The following is a 20173-nucleotide window of genomic DNA, read 5'->3' on the forward strand; positions in this document are numbered from 1 at the left end:
CATATTCAACATTTCAATCTCAATCTTAAACGGCCTAAAATGAAGCCCAATCCAAAATGTGTTACGGATATTACCAGAGTCTAAACATCTCCTAGGAAAAACCTAAAGGACCCAAATTGCCTGTTTTCTTCAAGTCATCATCACTCGACTCGATTTCTCGTCCCGTCTATAGCACTCTCAACTTCCAAACGCTAGAATATGTCTGAACCAGAGCACCAACTGCAGGCCTCGCCTGTGCCCATCAAAACAGAGCTCGATACCCTTGACGGCTTCATGGAAGAGATCTCCAACTCCAAGACGCCCCTGCCTCCCAAGGTCGTCGTTTTGGCTGACCTTAACGCCAATCCTCCTGAAACTGACGCCGCCGATTCTGTCCACCTGTCTGCCCCGGACCTTACTAGGTTCCGTTCACTTTACTTGGCTTCTCTACCTTGAGTTTTATCAATTCTTCACCTATTTTATTTGAATTTCTTTTCTTTTCATATTTAGAGGGTTGTTTGATTGCTCAGAGAACTATTGAAGAGTAATCTGCGTTTCAGTTCTTGATAACTGTGAAATTATGATGATGATGTTTCGTGTCCAAGTAATTGACTTCCGCTTATTTTTGTTTATGTTTAAGATATGTAATTAGGATTAGTGTGTGATATAGGTTAACAAATGATGAAAGTCAAGATAAAAGTAGTAACTTGACATCCAAAGATGTGGATGCTGTGGAAGTTGAAGGTAAAAGATTGAACAAATTGGGGAAATGCCGATCAAGAAATAGTAAGATAGATGCCTCTCTTGATTATGGACCTGATACGGATGCTGATCAGCCTGGTCAAGGTCCTACCTCTTCTCGTGAAGAAAAAGTCAGCAGCCTCAAAACTGTTAGTCCCACCTCTTTATCTTTTGGTGCTTAATTTCTTACATGAGAAAAGTTTTGGGCTTGCTTCATTACATGTGTACTCCTTGAGTTTGATGTCCTTTGAGACTCGATTTTAGGGTCTGGTTCATGTTGCAAGGAAGATGCCCAAAAATGCTCATGCACATTTTATACTTGGTCTAATGTATCAAAGGTTGGGTCAACCCCAGAAGGTAGATTTTTGAGACTTCCCAACATGCTTTTGTTTTGGTTGATACGTGTGATTTTGTTTCATTTGATACTGGAAATTCTTTTAGGCAATTTTTGCTTTTGAGAAGGCGGAAGAGATCTTGCTGCAATGCGAGGCTGAGGTAGCTAGGCCAGAGTTGCTTTCACTAGTTCAAATTCACCATGCTCAGGTGCAATTTAATATTTTGTTTTGTGTTGTCCTTTGTTGTTTTACTTTTAGATTTCACATATTGTAGGATTCCTGTGTTGCTAATTTGACAACATGTGTCATCAATTATGCAGTGTATTCTCCTTGAAAATTCTGCTGATAATAGTTTGGATAAAGAACTTGAAGCTGAAGAGCTTGATGAAATCCTTTCTAGATTAAAGGAGTCGATGCAATCAGATATAAGACAAGCAGCTGTTTGGAACACACTGGGCTTGATACTTCTTAAATCTGGTCGTCTGCAGGTACAAGAACAATGCTGTTTTTGTTTGTTATTATTGTGATTTTTTATTTTTATGATCTGACATTTACTACAATTTTTCTGTCTAGAGTGCTATTTCAGTTTTGTCATCTTTGTTGGCAATTGACCCTTACAACTATGATTGCCTTGGAAACCTGGGGATTGCATATCTTCAAAGGTAAGACACTGTTCTTTTACATTCAGGATTTTTCTTGATTAGAGTTTACAGAAGTCTTGCAAGATAAGTGAAGCACCAGTGGAATCATGGGAAAAAAAAAAAAAAGAAAAGAAAAAAATGTTTTATAGTTGTTATGTGACCTTGAAAACAAAAGCAGAACTAGAAATCATCTGAATCTGTCAAACAGAGTAATGCAGTGTTAATTTACATAATATAAACATTTTAGCTTGCATATCTGAAATATAAAATATCTCAATACAGTTTAACGGTGTTTTCTTAAACAATATTGCAAGTTGGTTGCGTCTGAACAATTTGGGGCATTTTGAAGTTCCCTTACCTTCTTGTTTGAAAGATTTGAAGCATATTGTTTCTTGATTTTGAAATTTTCTCTCATGAAAGCATGCTTCTTTATTTTGGCTCATGGTAATTAATGATTGTTGTTGATGTCAGTGAGTTCCTTCAGCAAATTAACTTTATTCAATAAAGTGGTAAAATTGGCACATGGGTTCTCTTATGGGAAGAATGATAATTTATAAATTTTGCTACTCTTATCTAAGTTTTTCTTTATGGGTGCCTTTTAGCAGCGTGTATTATTCACTTCTGTATTGGATGTCTGGATCAATTTTTAGATTACAACTTGTACAATGAGAAATCCATACATGCTTATGGTTTGAGTAACATTTCCTTGAGATTTTAACCACTAGACCTTCACTTATTTCTTAATTGATTTGTAGCGGAAATATGGAGCTATCAGCAAAATGTTTTCAGGAATTGATCCTTAAAGACCAAAATCATCCTGCTGCCTTTGTTAATTATGCTGCCTTTCTTCTTTGTAAATATGGTTCAGTTGTCGCAGGTATGATTTTGGTGAGTTTGGCTGCATGAATCTTGAACTCTATTGACCTCTTACTTATATTCTTCACTTGATGAATCTTTTAAGATGGTGTCACTTGTTACTCATGCAATATTGTCAAGGAACTTGCATGACAACAGCTCTTCTTACTAAATTCTTAGGTGCTGGGGCAAATGCTGGTGAAGGTGCTTCTTCAGATCAGATTGAAGCTGTCAATGTTGCGAAGGAGTGTTTGCTTGCAGCATTAAAAGTTGATCCGAAAGCAGCACATATATGGGCAACTGTTGCTAATGCATATTACTTGACTGGTGACCATAGAAGTTCCAGCAAGTGCTTGGAGAAGGTGCTCTTGGCTCATTGCTACAGTCATTTATTTCTTCTTTGTTGAGCTTGTTCATTGGTTTCCTTGGACTTTTGATGGGAAAATTTTTCTTTGCTTTTTTGACAATGAACAATTGGAAATTTCCTTTTATGTTTTATATTTTTGTATGGAAACATGCATTCTACTCTCTGTTCTGTGTTAAAGCTGAAGTAGTTTTTATTTGATGTGTTTATTGCTCTTCAGGCAGCAAAATTGGAGCCCAACTGTATGTCTACTCGATATGCTGTAGCAGTTCACCGAATCAAGGATGCTGAAAGGTCTCAGGATCCCAGTGAACAGCTTTCCTGGGCTGGAAATGAAATGGCTTCAATTTTGAGAGAAGGAGATTCTGTTCCAATTGAACTTCCCATTGCTTGGGCAGGACTTGCCATGGTGCACAAGGCGCAGCATGAGATTGCAGCAGCATTTGAAACGGAAAAGGATGAGTTGGTGGATGTGGAAGAGTGTGCTCTCTACAGTTTAAAACAGGTAATTTTTGGGGAGAAAGGGAGCTCCACTTGGCTGGCTGTTTCAAGAAGTGGTTTTTCTTTTTTCTTTCAAAAAAATCAATTTTAAACTGCATGAATTTGAAACTTCTACACTTCTGTCATTCATGTATGGGACATAAAAACTTCTTCTCATTTCCTTCTTGCTTTAATTTAAGGATTAATATTTTTCAATGAATACAATTATAAGGTTTTGATAAAATTTTGGATTTAATCTCAGATTCTTGGAGAATATGGTCTCAACTATTTTAATTTGATAAAATTATGAAACAGTGTGATATCATTTTTAACAAAAGAAACAAAGGAAGATGTTTTATTCACGACCTGTTCTAGAGTTGAATTATTATTCATCAATACATGCAAATTGTTTATGGTGGTATCTTTTTTCTCTTGATATTTGACTCTATTGCCCGTTAAATGTACACACGCTTTAAACTGGAAGGGGGGAAACTTCTGTCTTCTTTTAGATTGGGTTCAAAAGTGTAATGTTTTTGTCATGGCTTCTGAATTTAAGAATTAGTTATTGTCTTCCAGTAGTATATAAAAATCTACTTTTTCATGTTAAAATTACATATGTTCTTTTCATTATTAGTGTGTGTATGAATTAGGCAATAGCAGAGGACCCAGATGATGGGGTGCCATGGCACCAACTTGGCCTGCATTGTCTCTGTTCCAGACAGTTTGAAATAGCACAGAAGTATCTCAAGGTTGCAGTCACTCGATTTAAAAAATGCAGTTATGCATGGTCAAATCTTGGTGAGTGCAGATTCGTGAACATTCATTTTTTGTACTTATGGTGGTTAAATTTTTCTTTTAAAGAATTGTCCTTATAGTCATTTAAATGCTCTAGGTATCTCACTTCAATTATCAGAGGAATCATCACAAGCTGAAGATGTATATAAGCAGGCTTTGGCATTTGCAGCATCTGAACAAGCACATGCAATATTTTGCAATATTGGAAATCTCTACCGGCAGCAAAAGCAATATGAACGTGCCAAGGCAATGTTTACTAAGTCTCTGGAACTCCAGCCAGGCTATGCTCCTTCATTTAACAATCTCGGTCTTGTGTTTGTAGCAGAAGGTCGATGGGAGGAGGCCAAGTTCTGCTTCGACAGAGCTCTTCAGACAGATCCATTGCTGGATGCGGCCAAGTCCAACCTGATTAAAGCGGTGGTCATGTCTAGATTGTGTGCAGGGTAGTCTTGTCTCTTCTACAGGATTACTACTTAAACAAATCTGGATGAGGCAGGTAGTTTTCTTTCAATCCTGAAACAAGGGTCATGAAATATGTGTATGAGTAGATTTTCTTGATAAAAATATTTGTCCTTGTATCACAACGCGTAATTTTGAAAGGGAGACACTATTTGTTATGGTTTTAATCTTAAGATGCAAAAATTTTGAAGGATGACTATTACGGTGCTTCCCCAGAGTCCATTCTAACGTTGACCAACCAGTCCATTTGAATCGTTATTGCACCTGAAATTTCCAAGTTGTTTTAACTATACGAAGAAAGTGCGTAAATTTATGCCATATTGATAGTACTGAGGATTCGATGTGTTAACTGCCTAATCTAAGCTGCTGATTATTAAGGGTCTTTAAGATGGATGAGCAATGGAAGTGTCCAAATTAAGCTGACTGGTGGTTCTTTGATATAAATATCCTTTTGTTTAAAATATTTATCTGTTTGTCGTGGTCTTAGCAATTGAAGTATTCACTCGCAAATGCACGATCCAATTTCCAGAATTAAGGAGAGAGATAGGTGGAATATATAAAAGATATGGCCATAATGTTGTTGGTTTGATAAGAAAGGAATCTAAAGTGTAATTTTTTTAAGACACCTTTTCGGTTTCAATTTCAAGCACAACTGGTAGCCACTGTTGCTTATTTAGACCTGTTTGGTAACAGTTTTTAAGGTAGCATGTCTCTGATATGTTGATTATAATTAAAATACTATATATCTTATTTATATTGTTAGGTAATATGATATTTATATTAATATTTAGAGGGTGATGGAGTGGTTTAGAAAAAGTTACTTCTAACTTTTAGAGGTTAAGTGTGTATTTTGATTATTAACAGCTAATCTAATATCTATCTTTATCGAGTACTTTTTGTTTTAAATAATCATATAAATAGTTAATCACTAACAGCTAATTGATAGTAAAATAGCTGGCAGTTGCTAAAACAGCTACTAGAACAATTGATATTATTGAATAAGTCCATAACATGTTTATTTATTAATTTCTTTTGGCTTAGAATCGAATTAGACTGAACTGGTCCGTTTGGGTGTGATTCAAAACAAAGTAGGGGTGATCAGAGTGTTGAAATCAGTGATTTCGGCTCAAAGATCAAGATACCTAAACTAAAACTGCGGAGTGTATTGGCTCTCAATTAAAATAGTCAAAATCATGCGTCCTTGCAAGCTGGTTTTGGGTGTATTAGCTATTACAACACATGTAATCGATTTAATTAAATGATGTGTGATGTTGGTATTGCCTCCGGGTTCAATAACCCTCCAATCTCCGAGAGAATTTACAAGCCAGGATTGCAGTTGCCTAAACGATATTCAGTCAGAATTCCTAGGCCATTTTCCTGGTCAGGACTGGGTTATAATCAAATTGGATCGGCTTTAAACAGGATTGAAATTGGTCTAAAATCATGGTTGACTTGAATCCAAGTAAGTTACTTGACTCAATTCAAAGTAACTAAGTTTCTTATTATAAATTATCTTACTTTAACCTTCCTCAAATATTACACTAATATTTTGAGTAAAAATATTCATATCATTTTTGTTGTCACCTTTTAATTACACAGACTATTTTAAACCCAAAGAAGCCTAAAAGGCCGTCTAACATTTTTATATGAGGATTGATATTAGGGATTCTTACATATGCGAATGAAATTATAAATAAGCATTGCACAAACCATATAATAAATATAATAGTTGGACCTCAAATTCTCATTAGTTAGAATAGTGATGAGTTATCCAGCAGGGAATTAACCCTAGGATGTTATCAGTACCTACCTTTGCTGCTAGCACGTGAATGATTGATGCTGGATTTATGCATGTCATGGATTTTTTTTTTTAAGGAATAATAAGGTCATGAAATTGACTTTTATCTAACATTCTTACGATTAAAATTTTGTTATCGCGCTAGCCGTTAAAAACAGCATAGACCGATAGCTTAGGCCTTAGGGTATCATACGCGTTCCAAAATAATTATCCAAACCCAAACATAAAAATGTTTGCCACTTCCAACATATCTTCCCTTCCCAAACGCTAATACCAACTTCGTCACGGGTCCTAAACCCACCAAAACTTCCCCTCTTACATACCACCACCATTAAAATACCACCGTCAACGCCAAATAACAACGCATGCAGAGATGAACACGTTCATTCCTAAACTCCCTCTCATCCTCAGACCCTTCCTTCTCTCTCTCTTTCTCTCTATTTCAGCCCTCATTTTCATAGCTTCCCTTACTTCCCGTCACCACAGAATAAACACCACCTCCGAACAACTCACCGAAACGCCGCCCTTCTCTGTCAATAACTCCGCCAGAGACCTCCGCATCCGACCCGGATACTCCTCCTACAATGCATACATCCAGCATCAACTCAACAAGAGCCTCAACCCCAAACTCCGGAATATTTGGAAAACTCGCGATTGGGACCGCAAAGTCCGCGTCTTTGCCCAGTTCTTCGACTCCTTAAAGCAAAGAAACCTCTTGTCCAACGCTTCAAAGGCCTTATCCATTGGAGCCAGAGTAGGCCAGGAGGTGGAAGCGCTGAGACGCATCGGCGTCTCCGACTCCATCGGAATAGACCTGGTGCCGTGCCCACCATTGGTGGTGAAAGGAGACTTCCATGCACAGCCGTTCGAAAACGAAACTTATGATTTTGAGTTCTCAAACGTGTTTGACCACGCGCTGTATCCGTGGAAGTTTGTCGGGGAAATCGAACGGACGTTAAAGGAAGGAGGAGTTTGTGTTCTACACGTGGCGTTATCGCGACGGGCAGATAAGTATTCGGCGAATGATTTGTATAGTGTGGGGCCATTAGTGGAGCTGTTTAAGGAGTCGGAGTTGATAGAGGTAAAGAAGGTGGATGGTTTTGGTCTGGACACTGAGGTGGTCTTTAGGAAAAAGCGAAAGAGCAATCTACGGCTTGATTGATTTTTTTTTTTTTAAATAATTATTATTAATTATTATTTATTTGCTCTCTCTTTTTGAGTTGAACATATGAACATGTATTATTGGGTTTTTGTTGAAAATGATATGATGATATGCCAGCCAGTTCAAGCAAACAGCTAACATGCAAATACCAATTTCTCAACTAATTAATCATATGCATATGCATAATGCACGCATTGCCACTCCCTTTAATAAATAAATTATGATAAATTTCCTTTCATCGCTCAACTTTGTTAATTATTACATTATAGTTATTATATTTTAATTTATTTTAATAAAATTATTTATTTTTTATTTTTTATTTACCAGTAATTACTCAGGTCAAATAGAATATTTGAAAAAATTTATACATGTCATGTTTTATATAATTTTAAATTATAAAAAATTTATTTTATTGTCAGATTAGATTAAAAAATTAAAAAAAGAAATAAAATTTATCTCAATGTTGCTTATTATATTTATTAATCTCTATTTTTATTTTTTTTTTAAAAATTAATCTAACTAACAAAAATATAAATTTTTTTATGATTTAAAGCCGTGTAAAACATACCACATAAAAGTTTTATCAGAGATTTTATGGGATTCTCTTAAGTGATTGTTAGTGAAAAAAAAAATAAAAGATGAGCAATTTTATTGAGATAAATTAAAATATAATGAATAAAATAAAATAATTAGTAAAATTGAGTGATTGTTAATAAAATCTATTCAAATAAATTATTTTTAAATAATATTAATAAACATATTTGTATAATCAATTATAATTAATTTAGAATTAAAATAAATTATTATTGTATAAAAAATTGCTGAATTTTGATTTAATATGCAACAGAAAAAAAGATTTCAATGAGACAATGTGGAAGATCACTTTGATGTCTCCAACATGTAAGGCTAAAAGAGAAAATAATTAGCTTTCTTTAAAAAAGAACAAAAAAAAAAAGTACAACTGAAATAATTGGGCAAACCCTAATTTAGACAAACAGCAGCATATCTACCACTTTATAGAAGTAAGAGTAGTGGCTTAAAGTGGTCAACAACTGGTGCAGTAATTAAAATTTCCAAATTATTATTTAATACCTAATATTAATTATAGTTAACAGGGCAGTAATTATGTAAGATTTACAAACTAGCTGGGTAGATGACCACATAGAATATAATATATAGCATTTTGGCAATATTTATACATATGTTGATAGAAACTAAAATTGTATTAATTATATGAATAAGAGTACCCTATGGTTTTATGCATTTTATTAATAGGGAATGATTTTTTTTTTTATTTAAAGATTAGTGTTATTACGTCGTTAGCACATAAAAATATAATTACTAGATAACGTCAATATATGTTAATATAACAAATCTTCCTATGCACTTAAATTGATATATTAGCTATACAGAGGGATTAATGTCAGCATATTATATTTTTTTTTTTCATTTTTTCTATCTTGATACTGAATGGATAATATAATTATACAGCCAAATAGATAGAGTTCACTTGCAATGCCAGTTTAAAAGTACAAAGAAACTTATTATGTTAGCATATATGAACGCTATTTAATAATTTTATTCTTAAGAACTAACTGCTTAATAACACAGACCTTTAAATGAAAAAAAAAAATTATCAGACCCCTACTAATAGAACACATAAACTGTAAAGTATTAAAGTATACTTATTCCTTAATTATATTATTCAAACATGCCATAAATATTAAGCATTAGAAATAATTGAATGTGCCCATTAATTAGAAAATTGAAATTAACCTTATACTTTTAATTTGAATTGGTTTGATTAATTATTCAAAAAATCTCCATAATATATAGATATGTATATGTGTGATTTGGTGTGTGGCAGTGTGCATGAAAGCTGTGGATAAGAATCATACGTATATGGCTACGATAAGGATAAGAAACAATGCATAACTCTAATAAACCACCATAACAATGGGATGATCTTGAATGCCTTTTCTCAAAGGGTATGCAAGAAAAAAGTTGTATTGTTTATATATGGAATCATTTCCTCAATAACAATATATGAGTTAATAAAAAACCTATCCCTTCCCATTATAATAAATGAAAACCAATTAGGGATTTGCTCATTTAGATTCTAATTCTAATAATTAATATGCATCTATGGAAGATGACTGTAAATTAAATGTGGAGAGAGTTTTCCATTTTAAAAAGTAAGATAAGGACTGTTCATCATGGGGCTAGGTCTCTATTCCTCTCAAGTCTCTGTACCTTTAGGCAAAGGAAATTTCCTAGAATCATTCTCTTCAATCGTTCTTAGTTTTGATGCTATGGATTTTAGTCCATGCTACCATTACCATCCTTTGTAGAACTTTGAAACCATTTATTAGTTCCTCCAACCAAATTCCACTATACGTGAGCTTTAAATGCATAGCTCCAAGGATCCAGCTGCATTTCATCTTAAATTAAAGGACCACCTACAGACAGGACACATGATGTGCTAATATGGCATTTCTCCCCAACACTGCCATTAATTCTCACCGGCGGCCTTCAACATCACAACAAACTTCCATTCTGTGCATGTCCTTTTCATGGTTTTGTCAAAAGGTGGGCGCTATTGCTACCAGATTGTAAGACTTAACTTCAGTTTTGTTTTCTTCATTGTGTTTCTCTTTTTTTTTTTTTTTTTTTTTGAAAAGAAATATGTAATATTAAAGGGCCTTCTTTCATACCTTTGAGCTTTAGCTAATGGTACTAAAATAATTTTCAGAGTAGTCTCAATTAGAGCTAATCATACAAAAAAAAAAAAAAAAAAAAAAGCTGCCTTTGTAAACAACGCTTCACAGGTTTTATGCCTCACCTGCTGGCATTGAATACTCGAGAAAGTAAAGGTATCTTTGGCCAGTTGGCCGAATCCTGTGCAGCCTGAGCTAGCTAACACATTGATTGGAAATAGAAAGACCTTCTTAGATCAGCTTGTTCACAGAAGCAGAGATGTATTCCTTAGAAAAAGGCAAGATGCATAATAAAACTACAAAAATAAAATGTAATAGCATATCAGCTTTTGTTTTATTTCAGGGTTCAAAACATAATTGGCTAGATAATAAATAAAGGTAAGAAACCATAAGGAATTGCTACAGTTAAGAGAATAACATGATCTAGCTGACATATTGCTTTTCAAGAAGGCTTCCACAGAATGCCAAGTCAAAACGCTCTTCTGGAGGATCTCCAATGCAATCAAACACTGCATCTGCATTTAAGAAGTCCTCATCCGCTGTGTAACTGTAGACCAAGATTAAGATTAATATGTAAATATCCTGGCCAAATTTTACACTCATATAGTTTAGAAAAAATCATAACGACATGTAAACTATGACATCATTCTGGGTTTAGATCATTTACTGGTTGAAGATTTGAGGAAGAAGAGTTCTTAGGGAAAGTTTCAGAGGGCTCACTAGAAAGGGGGATTGGGAATGAGGAACATTTCACGTACAGTGATATGACTTATAAGCACTGCCAGTGGCTCAAACATAGACCAGTATCAGGAAAATCATACCTCAGGAAGTTCTATGCAAAAGTTTGAAAGGAGGGGAGTTTTTCTTTTCCTAATGTTCTATCTTGCTCCTTCCAAATGCTTCATTTGAATAAGGCAGTTTCAGTTCCCAAACTTGTACAACCCAACATTTTCTAATTTCCACTCAGAAAACAATCCTACATGAGATGGAAAGCTTCTCCTATCTCATGCTAGACTGTGCTTGCCCAAATCTTCCAGTTCATGAGGCAGCAGTCAAGCAGCCATTTACAGATTAGTCTCATCCACATAGAACAATGGAAGATCACCTAACCTAACTTGCCCATTTCACCACGAAGATTTTAGAGGAGCAAAAGAGCCCCTTGGTTCTCTAACTGAAGTCTTAAACACTAGAGTGTGGTTTCAAAAATCTTGTTTGTCCACCCTTCATAGAGAAATAAAGCCAACATCGCCCCATGGTGTCCATAAATCAAGTTCTAGAAATGTGGAAAAAGGACACTTCAGCCATCACTGAAGTGATCGAAGGACTAAATCAAGGTTACAGGTTCCATGGCACAATAAGCAACCGCTATGGAGCTTTAGTTGCCTCAGAAAGCTTGGATTGCAAAATTAGACATTACATAGTTCATCTGTACATCATACCAAAAAAAAAAAAAAGAAAAAAAAAATCATTCCCTACTCCCTAGTCCTACAATCAACCAAGGCATTGAGAAATGTTTTCCCTCCTTTGCTTAATTGTGAAAAAATAAAGCTTTCCAAAGATGGAGGGCAATTCCCTCTCAAAAATTTAAACTGATATATTCAAGCTTTTCATGAAAAGCATGCTCATTAATGAAATTCCTAACAGAAGTAAGAGGCTTAAGCAGTCTGCTTTTACAGTAGAACAGTAACATACCCACTCTTTGTTACTATGCACTTCATTGCAGCAGCTTTGGCAGCTGCAAGGCCAATCGCGCTGTCCTCCACCACTACACAACTGCAGAAATGAAGATCATGTGTTTTTGCTCTTAATAAATTGAAACTTGTTATTTCTCAGTCGTTGCCAATTAAAGAAAATATAAGGCATAGAACATGCATAAAACAAGTCAAACTGCAGGACAATTTAAAAGTATAAAATTGCTAGCAGTAGACTTGAATTTGCATGACTTAGTTGATTTTATTTCAAAACAATTCATGATTTAGTGGACATATATTGATCCCTCGCAATTTATTTCATGCTTAATTTAAATGAAACATGACCTTATTGCTTACTATAACATAAAATAAGCCCTCATACCTTGAAGGATCAACACCCAGAGTGTTGGCTGCTAATGTGTATATGGCCTGTTAGGAACAATCAAACATCTTTGTAATCAGTGGCACATGAACTCATTTTTTCCTACCATTAGCAAGTTTAATGATAAAGTCAAGCTGAGTGAAGACTAAAAGGATATTCCATAAATTGCAACTTCAAAACTGAAAACTTTTGTTCAGTTTCAGAACTGATTGATAATGACAAGACTCAACAGATCTTAAAATTTGATGACATGTCATCATAAAAATCCCATTTGGAGATGACTATCACCACTTAAATTATATGATGAACTTGCAGCTACAACCAAATAAAACTAAAATCAAAATGTATTACTTCCATATAAAGCATACCGGGTCAGGTTTTTTACGGGAAACCACATCTCCTGCAAATACCTTGATCTTCTCTGCTCTCTCAGGTCCCAGCAAAAATGAAACTACTGCAGAGACCTGAAATTAAATCATATGGTTTAGTCACCAAAATGAGAAATGGATTCAAGTATTAGCACCAATATAATTTAACAAAACACTAACATAATCACAACAAAAAGTAATTTATGTTCAGAGCAAAGAAATATGAACAATGTGAAAGCTAACACAGAAAATGATCCCAGATCAAATTAAAGCCCCTGGGTTCACTTGTTATTCTTAAAAATATTGACAACACAGTTCATCAGGGATTTAAATCACAGTTATCGCCGTGGTTGCACCATTGCAGTGTGGCCATTTTGCAAAGGACCATTACACCTGTGAATGTCATTCTCAAATATCTCTTGCAAAACTAATTGCAACATATTAGTAGGCCAAAAAACTGAAATATGATGGCCGTGACGTTGCATAACACCCATATTTAAAACCCCTGCCATGCATTAAGCAAGAATTTGGTCTCTTAAGAAAATGATTCTTAGTCCTGTGATATTTAACGCTTTCTAGGTTTAATATCCACTGCAAATTAATCTCAATCATGGTTAACAAATTGCAGAAAAAAAAATAGAAGAACCTGATTGTGCATACCGCCTTCTCATTGGAAGTGCTGCAGACAGCAACTTTGACTCCTTTGCCCAAAGCCTGATCAACCAGCCTGTAAATTTCGATAAGTGAACCATCTGCTTTTGGTTATGACCATATTCATATTTGTAGAACATATAGCTGATACAGGGAAAGCTAAAAATTTCTTGCATGATTATAGTTCCTCATTCATAAATGTTTTTAGCTTCAACTGTAACTAAGGAGTGGGAGCTGCTGCTCCCCTCATCAACTCAGAGATTGAGTAGAACATAGATTTTTATGAAGCAAAGGAGTCACTTATTCTTTCTATCAATGGTAACAATGTGAAAAAAACAAACTACATTGACAGGATAAATTCATTGATAATGACTTGAAGGGAAATGCTTATTCTTAATTGACGCATTCACAAGGATGGATGAGAATAAATTGGAGCCCAAATCGTCAAGATATTGGGTACCAAATTAAAGTATTTATTCAGCAAGCAACTTTTACTGTAAGTTTTAAGAAGAACAATAACTTACAAGCCAGGTTTTAGTTCCTGCTAAATTTTTCTCAACCTGTTCTATTTTAAGTCTTAATTACTGCCAAAAGATATATATGCAGCAAATTAAACAAAAGCATCAAGTATTTATTAAATGTTATTAGATAAGCAAAAGATCTGGTAGTGACCAACTTTGCAACGCCTGGCCGAAGAGGTAACAATTTCTTCTCAATAAGAGCCATAAACAACTCTGTCTTTCGCTTATGAAGTGAAGCTATGAATTCTTTTCGTTCTTCTTCACTCTTTGGAGCCTTTTCTGGCCAACCAGTCTTGTTAAAGTAGGCTGTCATCCTACAAATACAAGAATTGACTAAAACCAATTCAATGATGCATAGTTAAAACATACTAGTTCAGATTTCACAAACATACTCGAAAAAACAAGTAGTTAATGAGGGGAAACGTTACCTTTCTTTTCCACCTCCGATTTTGAGCAACTCGCCATACAAATCCACGTCCCATGTAACCCCCAACTCTTTCTGTGAAGCCAATTGTAAGTTGATATCAACCCATAAAACTCAAAGGCATCCATAATATAATAACTGTGTGAAAAAAAAAAAGGCATCTATAATAACATCTGTTTCTAATCCAGTTCAAGTAAAGCTAATTTCTCACCCTCATTACACGTATACACAGATACAAACCAAAAGTCTATTTCGGGATTATATTTCCCTCTCTTTTCCATTTACTTGCTGCCAAAAATTATAATATTCAAGTAATTCAATTAGTGAAACATAATCTAAAGGTAAAATAAAAACTCCAAGACCACATTCACCAAATCACCGCAAAAAGCAAAGCCCTACAAAAAGCAAAGCCCTCTCTCAAGAGCAACACATACAAGTACAAACGAATTACAAAATCAGATAATAAAATAAAGAGAATGGAAATATATAATTACTTCATTGAAAGTATCGTTGAAAGAAACCCTGTGACCATCTTTCTCAGTATCAACAAGCACGCCATCGCAGTCGAAGAGAAGAGCTGAAGGAAGAACAGAAGAAGCAGCAGCAAAGCAAGTAATCCCACTAGAAGTGCTTATCTTGGTAATTGATTTTGATCTGAGTGTACTGTCGACCCATACTTTTGCACCAAACAATGTCGATGACAAGTTGGTTTGATGGGATTTAATTGAAGTCTTGGTTTGAGAGGAGAAAGATGCTGAAGAACATGTAGATAAGGAAAGAGAGATGGTCATTGATGCCATTGGAGTCTCTCTTCCTTCTTTCCTAGACTGTTTTTTCAGTTTTGTTTGGTTTGTTGTTAACGGTTTGGGTAACCAACTTATCCTCTAGCATAGAAGCAAAAAAGCACCGTAGTGCGTCTCATATCTGTTGGGGGATTGAATATGTGGCTCATAGGCCTAATTTCACACGTGTCTCGCTTGATTTCCTACCCCTTGTTCATTGTTACGTATGCTGTAGGAATTTAGAAATTTAGCCTTTTTTATTTTACAAAGAAAATACGGGCGTTTGACTTTATTCAATTTTGAAGGTATACTTATTATTAGGTTAAATATATGTTTAAATTATTATTAAAGTGTTTTAATTTAATAGTATTATTTTTTTAAAATTATGAGATTTTATGTTTAAGTTCAATTAAAATTAATTAAATTAAAAAAGTTATATATATATATATATATATATATATATATAAAGCAGACAGATTTTTCTCTCGTACTCAACTCAACTAAATTTTTATTCTAAAAATTTGGAGTCAATTATATAGATTCGCTTTCTCCACTTTAAACACGATTTTGGGTTAAATTCTCATAGATGTGTAATGCTTTTAGGTCATATTGTACTACTCTCATCTAAGTTAAATTTTTTTCTTTCTATCCTCTAATCTAATGAGTTCTATTTGTCTAACTAGATAGATTTTCTTTCTATCCAAGCAGACAGATTTTTTTCTGATACTGTCACATAAAATTTTAAAACCTTTATACTTATGCTACGTGGTAACATTTATGCCAAATGATAATATTAAATTGAATTTATTACATTGTCGTATATACTCATTATATTACTATATATTTATATCTCTATATATATATAAAGCAAGTAAATTTTCTCTTACTATTAGCACGTGTCACTCTAAATTTTACTGCTGCCATGTGTTATTTATGATATAAAAATTATTATATTTTACAATTATAATAATTAATGTAAATAATTATTATTTTTTATATTAAGTATTTAATTTTATTTTTTATTTAATTCTAATTTTCTTTTAAATATCTTTACTATTTCCATTATTATCATAATTTTTATAGGTAACTAATTAAAAATAGCAGATATATTTCAAAAATTAATAAATTTTTTCATTTAAGAATTTTTAAAATTTTTATTATTTCATTTAATTATAAAAATTTAAGAATTATACATCTTAAAGTTAAATAAAATAATTTAGAATTATACTATAAAAATTATCACATAAAGTTAAATATTTTATCCTCTTATCACATAAATTTAAATAACTTGTCATCTCTCTCTTTTAATTATATATTAAATGTTATATATATAAAATAAATTATGAAAAAATAAAATAAAATTTTATTTTCATAGTAATAAAAAATTTATATTAATATTCAATTTTCATTATTTTTTATATTTTTTATTATTTAGAAAAATTATATATATATATGTATGTATATATAAGTTACAAATTATTTAATTATTACACTTTAATATTATAATTATGTTGCATTTTTATTTTCTATAAAAAAGTGGTATTTTAAATCTATCATATTTATACCAATTAGTAATTTTTAATTACATTTATTGATGACTACTTTTCTATATTTTCTGAATTTGTAATATACCAAATGACAATATTAAATTGAATTTATTGCCTTATCACACATATATATAAAACGGAGAGATGTTATCTTACTGTTATCACGTGGCACTCTAAATTTTAGTACTGTCATGTGGCACTTACTATATAAAAATTATTATATTTAACAATTATAATAATAAATGCAAGTAATTATTGTCTCTTGTATTAAGTATTTAATTATATTTTCATTTAATTATAATTTTCTTTTAAATATTTTTACTATTACCATAATTTTTATGGCTAACTAATTAAAAATAGCATATATATTTCAAAAATTTATAAATTTCTCATTTAAAGATTTTTAATTTTTTATTATTTTATTTAATTATAAAAATTTAAGAATTATACATCTTAAAATTAATAAAATAATTTAGAATTATACTATAAAAATTATCATATTGATTTAAATATTTTATCTTCCTATCACATAGAGTTAAATAATTTATTTTCTTTCTTTTTTATATATTTAATAAATTTTAATTTATCTTAATTTTATTTTACTTTAACACATATTTAATAAAAATATATTTTTAATTATATATTAAATGTTATATATATAAAATGAATTATGTTGATAATAATGAAAAATAAGAAATTTATGTTAATATTTAATTTTTATTATTTTTTTATATTCTTTACAGTATAATTAATAAATAATTAATATTAATATTAATTATATTATATTATTTTATTATTATTTAAAAAAATTATATATATATATATATATATATATATATATATATATATGCATACCTCCCCACTTGAAGTTTTATTTTTTATTAAATAATTATATAATTTTTTTTTAAATTATGACATATATAAATTATAAATTATTTAATTATTACACTTTAATACTATAATGAATAACTGCTATTATTATTGTTGTTATTATTATTATTATTATAAATACTTGAAATGTTTAATTTAATTAGAGAAATACAAAATTAAGAATTAATTGACCTAATTTATTAATTTTACCTAATAAAAATATATACTAATTTTATATATATTGCATTTTCACTTTCTGATAAAGGGAAGATTTTAAATCTATCATATTTATACCAATTGATAATTTTTAATTAAATTTATTGATGACTATTTTTATATATTTTCTAAAAGTTATATTATATAATTATTATATAATTTAATTTTTTAGATACAATACTTTTATATATATATATAAAGTAATAATGTATTCATAGGAAAATGACATGTAACACTTTTTCTTAAAAAATTTGTCACGTGTCACTTTCTATAAATATTCTCTTTTATACTAATTACTATTTAATTTTTTTATTTATCTTTTAATTATCATTATTATTTAAAATACTATATTAAAATTTATAATTTAAATTATTATTTTTTTAAAAATTAAATATATTTTATAATTAAATATAATATTTATAAATTATTTATATTATTTTATAAATACTAATTATTATTTAATTTTTTAATTTTTAATTATTATTATTATTTATAATACTACTTTAACATTTATTAGTTAAAATTTTATTTTTTTTAAAATCTGATTTTTAAAAAATTAAAACTTTTTATGACTAAATATAATACTTAAAAATTATTTATATTATTTTTTTATAAATTCATTTATATAAAATATTATTTATCACATGTTACGTTTTGTAGTACTAATAATAATAATAATAATAAAAGGTAATTGATGATCATTAATTTAAGAATATTGATTATTAATTTATTATTTTATAATTAATTATAAATACTCTCATTTATATTAATTATTATTTAATTTTTTTATTTCTTTTTTAATTATCATTATTATTTATAATATTATCTTAACATTTATTATTCAAATTACTATTTTTAAAAAATTAAAATATTTAAGTAATTAAATGTAATATTTGTAAATTATTTATATTATTTTATAAATACTGATTATTATTTTTTTATTTCTTTTATAATTATTATTATTATTTATAATATTATTTTAATATTTATGATTTAAATTATTATTTTTTATTTTAATTTTAAAAAATTAAGATATTTTATAATTCAATATAATATTTAAAAATTATTTATATTATTTTTTTATAAATTCATTTTTACAAAAACATTATTTACTAAATGTTACCAATAATAATAATAATAATAATAATAATAATAATAATAATAATAAATCATTGATGACCATTAGTTAAAAAAATTAATCATTAATTTGTGATCTAATGATCAATTATCATATAATTCAATATTAAATTACTTTTATTACATTGCTATATTTTTTATTATAAAATATTTCTTAAAGATTTTGAGAGAAAAAGTGTAGTTTAAATAAAAAATTATAAAAATAAAATATAAAGATTTGACTTATTTATAATTAGTATATATTATTTTTTATGTTAATAATTTAATATTATTATTATTATTATCATCATCATCATCATTATGGCCAACTTATGACCATTTAATTGAAATGGCCAAGTAAATAAAAAATATTTTACTTTTAAAAATTTGAATTTAAATGTTTTTGTTATCATTTTTCAATTTCATAATATTTAGTTATAAATTATTTTTTATTTAAATGATTTTCATTTGTTTGTTAATATATAATATTATATGAATACAAATCGAGCACTTTTCTTTTATCAAGTATTTTTATTTAACCTAAATGTGCTCAATTATTTTTTATATTTTATTATTTATTTTAAAGTTATTAGTTATCATTCTCAAAATTTATTTATTTAAATACATATAATTTATATTTATTTAGTTATTAAATTTTTTAATTTTCTTATTTAATATTTATTAAACTTTGAATATTTTATTTCATTATAATTATATATCAAATAAAATTATAATTAATATTTTGATTATTTATATTTTATTATAATTAATTTTCATCAAAATTATTTTTAAAATTTAATTAAATATCTATATATTGGTATATAAATTATCTCTTAACTATATTTTTATATAGAAGTAGAGTTTTAAAGATAAATTGTAAATATAATAATATTGAAAATTTAGCTATAAATAAAGATAATTAAGAACAATTAAAGTTACAATATTATAATCATGAAATTTGCCTTTTAAAAAATAGTATATATTTATAGTATTTATTTTAATAATAGAAAATTATGACATTTTAAAATTATAACTTTTATGAAATGTATTTATTTTATTTTACAAATTTATGTAAAGTGATAACTTTTTTTGCCAAATAATTATTTTATAAAAAAAATTTACATTTAGATGTAGTAATTTTAAAAATAATATAATAAAATATTATTTTTAATTAATAATATTATTATATATTTTCATTATTACTAAAATTAAATAATTCAATTCATCATTAACAATTTGATAATTTTTTATTATATTAATAATAAAAAATATTATATTT

At 29.6% G+C, this 20173-nt stretch overlaps 3 protein-coding genes across 4 annotated transcripts; 2 read left to right on the forward strand and 1 right to left on the reverse strand.

Moving 5' to 3' along the window:
• Positions 1 to 82: 82 nt before the first annotated feature.
• LOC110640888 (probable UDP-N-acetylglucosamine--peptide N-acetylglucosaminyltransferase SEC) lies at positions 83 to 4816 on the forward strand. Its single transcript, XM_058132574.1, has 11 exons — positions 83 to 401; positions 650 to 869; positions 985 to 1077; positions 1162 to 1263; positions 1376 to 1543; positions 1629 to 1717; positions 2452 to 2573; positions 2732 to 2913; positions 3136 to 3420; positions 4046 to 4193; positions 4288 to 4816. The coding sequence occupies exons 1-11, from the start codon at positions 199 to 201 to the stop codon at positions 4635 to 4637; spliced, it is 1962 nt and encodes a 653-aa protein (XP_057988557.1). The 5' UTR covers positions 83 to 198; the 3' UTR covers positions 4638 to 4816.
• Positions 4817 to 6654: 1838 nt separating this feature from the next.
• Positions 6655 to 7740, forward strand: LOC110640874 (uncharacterized). The gene has a single exon (XM_021792404.2). It carries the CDS (start codon positions 6821 to 6823, stop codon positions 7607 to 7609), a length of 789 nt encoding a protein of 262 aa, XP_021648096.2. The 5' UTR covers positions 6655 to 6820; the 3' UTR covers positions 7610 to 7740.
• A 2854-nt stretch (positions 7741 to 10594) lies between these two features.
• On the reverse strand, positions 10595 to 15268 carry LOC110640863 (CBBY-like protein). 2 transcript variants are annotated; one of them, XM_021792392.2, is made up of 8 exons: positions 14858 to 15265; positions 14368 to 14438; positions 14095 to 14253; positions 13428 to 13494; positions 12768 to 12863; positions 12400 to 12446; positions 12019 to 12099; positions 10595 to 10873 (listed from the first exon to the last, which is right to left on the reverse strand). In XM_021792392.2, exons 1-8 carry the CDS (start codon positions 15161 to 15163, stop codon positions 10750 to 10752), a joined length of 951 nt encoding a protein of 316 aa, XP_021648084.2. In that variant the 5' UTR covers positions 15164 to 15265; the 3' UTR covers positions 10595 to 10749. The 2 variants fall into 2 exon arrangements, with proteins under 2 accessions (XP_021648084.2, XP_057988558.1); XM_058132575.1 differs by lacking the exons at positions 10595 to 10873; positions 12019 to 12099 and adding an exon at positions 12287 to 12340 and having other exon boundaries at positions 12375 to 12446; positions 14858 to 15268.
• Positions 15269 to 20173: the final 4905 nt, after the last annotated feature.

Source organism: Hevea brasiliensis, chromosome 13 (genome assembly GCF_030052815.1).
Source record: "Hevea brasiliensis isolate MT/VB/25A 57/8 chromosome 13, ASM3005281v1, whole genome shotgun sequence".
NCBI lineage: Eukaryota > Viridiplantae > Streptophyta > Magnoliopsida > Malpighiales > Euphorbiaceae > Hevea > Hevea brasiliensis.

Excerpts from the sequence above, each read along its gene's own strand:
- LOC110640888 (XM_058132574.1), top strand. The coding sequence starts at position 199 with ATGTCTGAACCAGAGCACCAACTGCAGGCCTCGCCTGTGCCCATCAAA. Across the intron at positions 402-649 it reads TCTGCCCCGGACCTTACTAG|GTTAACAAATGATGAAAGTC; the intron begins GTTCCGTTCACT and ends TGTGTGATATAG. Across the intron at positions 870-984 it reads AAGTCAGCAGCCTCAAAACT|GGTCTGGTTCATGTTGCAAG; the intron begins GTTAGTCCCACC and ends ACTCGATTTTAG.
- LOC110640874 (XM_021792404.2), top strand. The coding sequence starts at position 6,821 with ATGAACACGTTCATTCCTAAACTCCCTCTCATCCTCAGACCCTTCCTT.
- LOC110640863 (XM_021792392.2), bottom strand. The coding sequence starts at position 15,163 with ATGGCATCAATGACCATCTCTCTTTCCTTATCTACATGTTCTTCAGCA. Across the intron at positions 14,254-14,367 it reads ATCGGAGGTGGAAAAGAAAG|GATGACAGCCTACTTTAACA; the intron begins GTAACGTTTCCC and ends TTGTATTTGTAG. Across the intron at positions 12,447-12,767 it reads CCCGTAAAAAACCTGACCCG|GCCATATACACATTAGCAGC; the intron begins GTATGCTTTATA and ends TGTTCCTAACAG.